The 10,449-nt window shown below is 47.9% G+C and overlaps 1 protein-coding gene across 1 annotated transcript; it reads left to right on the forward strand.

Annotated features, from left to right (window-relative positions):
- Nucleotides 1–1,617: 1,617 nt before the first annotated feature.
- On the forward strand, nt 1,618–4,689 carry LOC105180037 (uncharacterized). Its single transcript, XM_011103704.2, has one exon. It carries the CDS (start codon nt 1,618–1,620, stop codon nt 4,687–4,689), a length of 3,072 nt encoding a protein of 1,023 aa, XP_011102006.1.
- The last annotated feature ends 5,760 nt before the right edge of the window (nt 4,690–10,449 follow it).

Consider the following 10,449-nt stretch of genomic DNA (forward strand, 5'->3'; position numbering starts at 1 on the left):
TTAAAGCCACATAATTAAGTCAATCATATATTTAATCAAATTGAATACATGAGTCCAATAAACCTTTATTAAATAATAAGTCGAACTTATTAAATAATAAGGTCAAGCCCAATATAAATTAATTTAATTAATTTGTCATTGAGCTTAGCCATTCAATGGATCCCTCTCATATATAAGTAATCCAATTACTTACAGAATTAATTCTCAATTAATTCCTCGTTCCTCCTTGGTGATTTGTGTGTGACTCTTTAAGTTCACCTTTCAGCTAGACTTGGGCTAGTGTCCAACGCTATTATTAATTAAATCTAATTTAATTAATAATTCTTGCTCAACCTTTGATCAATAAAGCCCGTCACTATGGATTGCCATCTAACAACGGTCGATGGAACTAGAAACTAGACAAATATTCATGTGAACTTTTAGGCTCTCGAGTCCATGCGGGTACAGTTCTTCCTTCTACAGTCTCCCAGCCTTAGTCTAGGGCATGGAATTGGGCGTCGGTTCCCATCTTGGACTAGGCATCTATGCTTAATGCTTTAGATTGCATTACGCAAAATTTCTCGACATAGGAACCTCTTCTTCCTATTCGACCAATGACTGTGGCCACAGCTTCATAGAGCATAGACGCATCTCCAAGTGCATAGGAGATACCTCTGTGACTATTTTGACAGGGGAAGGATCTTTTTCTTGGAATTTACTGTATTCACTGCATGCTTTGACTGCACTGGACAAGGCTTATGATGACTATGTCTTGGACACGATCACCTCTGTATAAATCCAAAATAGATTACTAGCATGCTAATCCAATTGGCTTTCAGGTCACCTATTCTAACATGCATATATACCAATGTCAATTTTTGAAGGCAAACTTAAGTAATTATAGTCTTTGAAGAAGCATTTACTACATGTAGGCCTTTCATCATTGCTTTACAAGATTTTTAACATACTCAACAAGAGCAAGTGCGGAAGACATATTGGGTATAGATCTCTGTAGGAATATATATTTGATGGGTATACACATACCACCCCAGCAAAAAGACCAAAACACCCTTCATTAAGGGCATTATAGTTATTTCGCGATTAGGATCCGCGTATTTTATAGCGGGCGGGTCGCAGTTGACCCGACCCGGATCGCACCGACTGACCGAAGACCCGAATGATGACAACCGTTCGATCAGAACACACACCGATAAGATAAGGCCATGTGGCCCAGTACTTGACGTACAACTGTGTTCTATAAATAGACCCCGATGCGCCATAAATGAGGTAACGGTTGTGCATTAATTGAGCTCGAACTTTGAGATCGTATATATTTCTCTCGATCAACCTAACTTGAGCGTCGAAGGGTCATTGTCGGGGACGTGCCCGACGAGCTCACGGTTCGTGTCTCATTCTCAGGGAACCCAAAATCTGATTCGGAAGAGTTAATCCATCTGCAGTGAGATCGTCTCAGGAGATCGAATAATTCGACCCGGATCAGTTGGCGCCGTCTGTGGGAACGTCTGAGAAATCCTTATCACAATAGAAGGTTCATCGAGGAGAAACGCCGGGGAAGAAGGAACACCAAGAAAGGGAGCAGGCGCGACAATACAGCTAACTCCCGACGAATTGCAGAAAATGATAGAAGAAGCTAGCCGGAAGGCGATCGAGGAATACGAGAGAAGGACCACGACTCCTCTGGTCAAAGAAACAGCGAGAAGGCAGTTGTTCGAGAATACCGAACCGCAAAGGGAGTCAAGGGTGCAAGGCAAGCAAGAGCACCGTAACAAGCGACCGGCATCATCCGAGGCCGGCTCCAGCAGCCACGGTCGCGCGAAGAGAAGGGAACCCGTAATTTCGCGTGCGGAGGTAGAGAGCGTGAGGAAGCAGATAGAAAGCCTCAATAAACAGATAGACGAACTAAAAAAGCGAGGTGAAATAGTTGCGCACAACAAAAATTCACCCTTCTGCAATTACACCCCATTGCCGATGTCGCGGGAAAAGGCGTTGATGATGGTCGAGAATGCTGATGTTCTCAAGTGGCCGAGGCACACCAGGTATACCCCCTCCAAAAAATTCTCTAACAAGTACTGCAGGTTCCACCGGGAGAGGGGACACAATACGGAAGACTGCTTCCAACTAAAAGATGAAATCGAAAGGCTAGTGAGGCAAGGGTACTTCAGGGACCGAGTCCCCCAGAATTGCAAGGCTGGCAGGGGGGAGACCAGGAGGAGCAGGTCGAGAAACCGAGATCAAAACCCTGGGCCCTCGAGGTCGGCACAAGCTCAACCCACTGGAGATAACGCTCCAACTAAAGGGGTGATCTACACGATCGCAGGAGGTTCTAGCTCGGGTAATTCGAACAGGGACAGAAAGAGGTGCGCACGGACTATGAATTCGAGCAGGGGGAGAGAGTTCGTGTTGAAGGTAGAGGAAGAGGAGGCCATCTCTTTCAACAGTTCGAACAAGCCAGACGAGGCCGGGGAGATGAATAACCCGATCGTCATCAGACTGGATATAGAAAATTTCACAGTTCACAAAGTCTTGGTAGACAGTGGGAGCTCTGCAGATATCATCTTCAAAAGAGTGATTGATAAAATGGGGTTGGAAAATATTCGGTTAGAGCCGGACAGAACTCCGCTGGTCGGATTTGGTGGGAGCGAAGTGGCATCCTTAGGGATGGTCGAGTTGCCAGTGTCCATGGGAGACGAACCGAGGTGGAAGACCACAATGGTGAAATTTTTGGTGGTAGACACACCATTTGCATACAATGTGATATTGGGCAAGCCGGGATTGAATTCATTCAGGGCCGTCATCTCCACCTACCACATGAAGGTAAAATTCCCGACGGATAACGGAGTCGGAGAGGTAGTATGCGATCAGAAAGAAGCTCGAAAATGCTACAATCTATCACTGAAAGGAGAACCCGGAGCGAAGAAGAGAAAGGTCAAGGAAGACGCTGAACCTCGACCCTACGAGGCCGAACATTTGAAGCCCAGCGAAGAATACAAGGTTGTGCAGCTCACACCGGGTAAGCCAGACAAAACTACCAAGATAGGCGCGAGCATGAAAGAGAGGGAGATGGCAATGATCAATTTCCTAAGGGAGAACATGGACGTGTTCGCATGGGGACCGTCTGATTTAACGGGAATCGACCCTGAGGTGATACTGCACAGGCTAAACGTATATCCAACCATGCGACCCATGAAGCAGAAGAAGAGGTCATTCGGGTACGACAAGAATGAGATCATCCGTAAGGAAGTGGACAAGCTACTCAAAGCCGGGTATGTATCGGAAATTCAGTACACTGATTGGTTGTCTAATGTAGTGCTTGTCCCCAAATCCTCCGGGAAATGGCGAATGTGCGTGGACTTTACAGATCTGAACAAGGCATGCCCAAAAGATCCCTACCCGCTGCCCCGGATCGATGTCATGGTGGATTCTACAGCAGGGTACGAGATGTTCTCGATGATGGATGCCTACCAAGGGTATCACCAGATCCACATGGCAGGGGAAGATAGAGATAAGACTTTTTTCATCACGGAGAAGGGAATTTACTGTTATAATATGATGCCTTTTGGTTTAAACAATGCAGGAACAACATACCAGCGCCTGGTTAAAAGGATGTTCGGCGACCTGCTCGGAAAAACGATGGAAGTGTACGTGGATGACATGCTCGTAAAGAGCAAGAGGTTGCAGGATCACCTCGCAGATCTAGCCCAAGCATTCGCTATCATGAGATCGTACGGAATGAAGCTCAATCCAGACAAGTGCACATTCGGAGTAGGAGGAGGAAAGTTTTTAGGATACATGATCAGCGAGCGTGGGATCGAAGCTAATCCAGAAAAAATTCAAGCCATCATGAATCTACGATCACCAACTACGATCAAAGAGGTTCAGAAGTTGACAGGAAAGATCACCTCCCTGGGCAGGTTTATTTCGCGATCAGCAGACAGAAGTCTCCCCTTTTTTAAGGTTCTGAGGAAACCTAAAAATTTTCAATGGAGTGAGGAGTGCGAGAAGGCCTTGCAAGAGCTGAAGGAATACCTGACAACACCTCCCTTACTAGTAAACCCGAAAGAGGGAGAGGAACTGTTCCTTTACCTGGGCGTGTCGGAAAATGCAGTCAGCTCGATACTGGTAAGAGAAGATGGAGGTCAACAGAATCCCATTTATTATGTGAGTAAGATGCTCCAAGGTGCCGAATTAAGATACACGGAGATGGAGAGGTTAGCCCTCGCGCAGGTAGTTACCGCCCGAAAGCTACGACCATACTTTCAGTCGCATAAGGTGATCATGCTAACGAACTACCCTTTGAAGCACATAATGTCGCGACCTGAGGCGTCAGGTCTGTTGATCAAGTGGACGGAAGAGCTGGGGCAATACGACATCGAGTATCGACCTAGAACGGCCCAAAAAGCGCAGATACTAGCGGATTTTGTGATAGAACTCGCAAGCGATCCCAAGTTACCCATGGTCGTTGAGGGGCAAACCTCTAAGTGGATGCTACATGTGGACGGAGCCTCAAATGCCAATAGTGGAGGAGCAGGAGTATGGATCCGGGGACCAGAGGGAATCGAGATAGAGGTAGCGGCTCGTCTGTCCTTCCCTGTGACCAATAATGAAGCCGAATACGAAGCGCTCGTTCTCGGGCTAGAGCTTGCTTCCCAGGCAGGCGCCAAAGATTTGGAGGTGTTCACAGACTCCTAGCTAATCGCGCTGCAGATTGAAGGGACGTATGAGACAAGGGAGAAAATGATAACATCTTACAAAGAAATTGCCCAGCAGTGGATGAGAAAATTTGACAAATGTTCGGTTTTGCAGGTCCCTCGAGCAGAAAACGACAAGGCGGACGCCTTATCCAAATTTGGGGTTGCCATGGAAGGGATTGGTGATCGCAAGATTACCGCCCTGGTTCGAGGGCGACCATGCATCGCGAGCAGAGCAGATGTTCAGATGGTCGCGAAACCAAAATCATGGAAGGACGAGATCGTCAAATATCTCGAGGATGGCGCCTTGCCAGCTGACCCCATCGCTGCAAAGAGAGTTAAATTCCGAGCCACTCGATTCACCATGTTGTCTGGACAGCTCTATAAACGAACAGTTGATGGGCCCCTCCTGAAGTGCTAAGACGAGGAAAGAGCCCTATACGTCATGCGGGAGATTCATGAAGGAAGCTGTGGTAACCACTCGGGAGCGAGATTGCTGGCTCAGAAGATAATACGTCAAGGATTCTATTGGCCTACGCTGGCAAAGGATTCCAAAGAGTTGGTAAAGAAGTGTGAGAGCTGCCAAAAATATGCGACCCTGATACATCAACCTGCAATCCCGATGGAACCTATCAAGATAGCCTGTCCATTTGACCAATGGGGAATCGATATCGTCGGACCCTTTCCCCCAGCACAGGCCTAGAAAAAGTTTATCATTGTGGCAGTAGAATACTTCACCAAGTAGGTCGAAGCGAAAGCGGTCGCGAGGATATCCGAGAGAGAAGTCATCAACTTCATTTGGAAAAACATCATCTGCAGGTTCGGTCTGCCCCGTGTATTAATTTCGGACAATGGTACCCAATTCCAGGGAAGGAAAATCACGGAATGGTGCAAGGAGCTCAAGATCGCACAACATTTCACAGCAGTTGCGAACCCGCAAGCCAATGGACAAACAGAGGTGACCAACCGAACGATCCTCCAACACTTGAAAACGTGGCTGGAGAATCAAGGACCGTGGGTCGATGAACTATCAGGGGTCCTATGGGCTTATAGGACCACACCGCAAACGCAACAGGAGAGACCCCATTCTGCCTAGTATACGGGACGGAAGCTATCATCTCGGCAGAGATCGGGGAAGAGTCCCAAAGGGTAGCGATGTATGACCCTAAAACTAACCAGCAGAAACGAAGCTTCAACCTCACCATGATCGAAGAAAGAAGAGACGCAGCATACGCAAAGATTCTACACCACAAGGGATTGATGATGAGAAGCCAGGATCGAAGAATTCGACCACGCCAACTGCAAGTGGGAGACCTCGTGTTGAAGAAGGTAGAAGCCTCCAAGCACGTAGGGAAGTTAGAACCACCCTGGGAGGGACCGTACAAAGTGACCGAGATTAGAAAGAAGGGCACATACAGGCTGCAAGACATGCAGGGTCGAGACTTGCCGCGCCCTTGGAACATACAGAACCTGAAGAAGTTTTATGCTTGAATCCGAGAGTTCGAATGAAGGAGCCTGTGAAAGGCCATCAACGACAAGATCGTAGGAGCCTGTGAAAGGCCAACGAAGAGATCGAACAAGGAGCCTGTGAAAGGCTATCAATGAAAAAATCACATTCGAGGGCCCCCAAAAGGCCACCAATTATATATAAAGGTTAGGAAGATCATGTCTTGTATATTGGGCACCATCATCGCTGAACGTATCAATGATTCAAAATTTGTACTTGCTATAATTTACCCAACGTGATTTATAAAACTGTATTATTTTCACGCTTATCTTCGTGTGTACATCTTCCTATGTCTTTATTGTCATTGGTTACTTGAATCTTCTAAGTACTAAATGCGAACTGAAAAAGACGCGTCCAACATGCGATCTGAAAAAGACGCACTCAAACAAAACGCGAACTGAAAAAGACGCGTCCAACATGCGATCTGAAAAAGACGCACACAAACAAAACGCGAACTGAAAAAGACGCGTCCAACATGCGATCTGAAAAAGACGCACTCAAACAAAACGCGAACTGAAAAAGACGCATCCAACATGCGATCTAAAAAAGACGCACTCAAACAGAACGCGAACTGTAAAAGACGTGTCCAACATGCGATCTGAAAAGGACGCGCTCAAACAAAACGCGAACTGAAAAAGACGCGTCCAGCATGCGATCCGAAAAAGACGCACCCCGGACATACGATCCAAGAAACATGTGCTGCATGAGCCAACTGGAAGAATGATCGAAAGGAGACAAGTTTCATGCGATTAGAGAGACATGCAATTGGCAAAATAAAGAAGCAAAATACGCGAGCTGCCAAAAGTTAAGGAAATTTTTCCATTAACAGAATGTCATGTACAGGGGTCATCAAAAATCCTCACCCCGATGTCCTATTTACAAAAAATGATATTTCTAAGAAGAATCCCAAGGATTTACACTTTACGATCAGTTAGCTCGAATCCTATTACAAAATCAGAAGACCGGGATCGATTAGGCATCAGCTTCCGCCTCTAGCTCATCCCTCAGGACCATAAACTCATCATCTTTCAGCTCGGGGTCCGGGGGCAAGGGCTGGAGGTCGCCATCAAGCGAGATGTCCAGTTTGCTGCGGTCAAAAGACTCGTGGAATCCGTCAAGCTTTTCGACCTGAGACAAGCAGGTCTCATAGCCTTTGGTGAACGAGTCCGCAGACTTAATCTCGAGAGCGGTCGTGAAGGTGTCGGTCTTCAAAAAATCACGAACCGCGGACATCCTAGAGTCAGCCAAGGCTCGCTGATATTCTTCAATCGGAATGCGACTGGCTTGGCCTTCTTCCACCCCATGCTTGTGGCCCTCCACAAGGCCGACCTCACGCCCAGCCTCGAATGCCTCCTTCTTGGCCTTCGCCAGAGCCACTTCCTGTTCAGAGCAGAGGATCTCTCTCTCCTTCTTGGCGGCATTGAGCTCGGCTCGCAGCTTTTGGACCTCGTCGCCCAGGGCCAACAGATTATTCTCCTGTTTGCGCTCTTCTTCGTCTCGCTCTGCCAACTGAGCCCTAAGATTCTGCACCTTTTGATCAGATTGGATAAAACTCCTTCGGTAATGGGTGCACTTAAGACTCAGGCTCCAGACGAATGTCATGACCTGCAAGGTCGAAAACAGCGAATAAGAAGGTCGAGCAGACAGAAAACCAAGATCGACCAGCCGATAGATGTACCTGGACTGAAGAGTGAGCTGCGAACTCCTCGAGCCGAATGGGACTGTTCGTCACCAGCGACCCTTGATCGCGAACGGAAACGAAGGAGTTGTATACAGCAAAAGTGTCGTTTCCTGCCTCGCCATAAAGGGACGAGCTCAACATATTATCCCATTCAGGGGGCGGCACGTTACCTCGAAGAGCCGCCCGGCTCTCTTCCCAGCACAAGGCGAGCTGTGCCACTCGCAAAAACTTATCCCGATCTTCTTCTACCCCGGTCTTATCTGCGGCTTCCTTAGCCATCCTGCTCAGCATGCTCGGGCTACGCTATTTGGGAGGAGGAGGATGAGAAGGTTCTGCAGGTTCCTTGTCCTTGCACTTGTCGCCGGGCCCCAACTTAGACTTGGGCCCGTGACCCTTCTTCGGTGAGGACCGCTTCCTCTTCTTAGATCGCTCCTCAAAGGGAGGACCTTGGTGTCCTTGTTCGACCCCATGGTCACCACTGGCTTCGTCCAAATTCAGTTCTAACTCAGAGGAGTTGTAGCCGAGGTGACCACCATGGGCAGAAGGCGTCTCCTCACTATCGACCGGAATGGGCTGCTGATCGGCCGGGGTCGCAACCGCTAGAGCTTTCGAGGGAACCGGGGCCGGCGGGTTAGGATCCGAAGAGCCTGCAACCCCTTTTCCCTTCTTCATCGCGTCCGAGGAACCTGCGACCTCCCCCCCCTTCCTCGATTTATTCTGAGAGGCGATCCTCCGCATAGCAGTGCGCGTGCTCATGATTATACTATCTGCAAAACAAGGAGAAATGAGTATGTACAGACACAACAGCAACAAAGGCAATTAAACCGAAAGAAGAAAATCACCTAAGGACTCTTCGATATGGAGGGATGTTGGAGAGAGCCCAGATAATTGCAAAACCTTCTCAGTGAGAAGCTTCTTGGGATCGTACTTAGAGGATGTTAAACTCTTTATCTGATCGCCTTCCAGCCCCCCTCCACTCATTTTCGGGGTAGGTTTATACTTGGTCCACTCATTTGTAAAGGGCCAGACTCCACTAGGAGGTCGAATGAAAATATAGCGATCTACCCAAGCCCCTACGTTCGACTTCAAGGCACTTAGATACCTGCAGTCAGGTCTGGCCGAGAGATAGAAAAAACCACGGCTACCAGATCGCTTCGAGGTAGTAAAAGAATACAGACTCCAAAAATTGTCAAAGCTGGGTTCTAAGCCTACGTATCGCATTATTACAACAAAAAGGATGATGTGGGTGAAAGAATTAGGGGAGAGTTGCATGGGACATAGCCCCAACTTCTTCAAAATTGTGGCTACCTGAGGAGCTAGAGGAAATCGCAACCAGGCGTCAAGGTGTTTGATAGAAAAGGCACTAAATCCCTAGGGAGGGCGGTGCATGCGATCGAAAGTAGCAGGGATGACGACATCAAAATCGAAGGGTATGTGGTATTTTTCCCTAATCTTATGGACGGGCACCCTAACTTTGCTAACTACAGCCTCCCAAGGGTTTTTAGCGAGTCGATCTTGGAATTTTGCAAGGGTTGAGGGGCCGGTTTGTTTATCGTTAAGTTTAGCAACAGGAAACTTCTTGTTCCTCTTGGGGGAGGTAGAATACAACCCATGTGAAGACTTAGACACCCACCTAGACCCAGACCTTGATGACGAACCAGACCCGGACTCAGAAGAAGACCCAGAAGCAGACTCTGAATGGGACGAAGAGGACCCAGAACCAGATCGTGGCTTAGGGCCAGATCGCAACTTAGAATTCGAGCTAGAGCTGGAAGACATCATACCTTAAAGCAGGATGACTCTGGAAGCCGCAGATCGAATGCGAACTTGAAGTTGAAAGTCCTGGTCGCTTGAAGTCTATGCGTGAGGTAGAGCCAAGAGCTCAAATGGTGGGGTATTTATAGGAGGACCGCTCTGGAGAAATGCGCCGAAGGTCAACCTACGGGATTTCGCCACGTGTCCACGGTGACAGCCAATCGACGGACGTGACGGTTCGACTTCCTCAAAGGCAACGAACTTGCACTTTGAAAGAGGGAGTAATGATGGGTATACACATACCACCCCAGCAAAAAGACCAAAACACCCTTCATTAAGGGCATTATAGTCATTTCGCGATTAGGACCCGCGTATTTTATAGCGGGCGGGTCGCAGTTGACCCGACCCGGATCGCACCGACTGACCGAAGACCCGCATGATGACAACCGTTCGATCAAAACACACACCGATAAGATAAGGCCACGTGGCCCAGTACTTGACGTACAACTGTGTTCTATAAATAGACCCCGATGCGCCATAAATGAGGTAACAGTTGTGCATTAATTGAGCTCAAACTTTGAGATCGTATATATTTCTCTCGATCAACCAAACTTGAGCGTCGGAGGGTTATTGTCGGGGACGTGCCCGACGAGCTCACGGTTCGTGTCTCATTCTCAGGGAACCCAAAATCTAATTCGGAAGAGTTAATCCGTCTGCAGTGAGATCATCTCAGGAGATCGAATAATTCGACCCGGATCAATATTCTTGATTTCCCTTGTTGGTTTTATAGCTTTTAATGTATAAGTATATGCCAATGC

The sequence above is a fragment of the Sesamum indicum genome, linkage group LG6 (genome assembly GCF_026168435.1).
Source record: "Sesamum indicum cultivar Baizhima isolate 11 linkage group LG6, ASM2616843v1, whole genome shotgun sequence".
In the NCBI taxonomy this organism is placed as follows: domain Eukaryota; kingdom Viridiplantae; phylum Streptophyta; class Magnoliopsida; order Lamiales; family Pedaliaceae; genus Sesamum; species Sesamum indicum.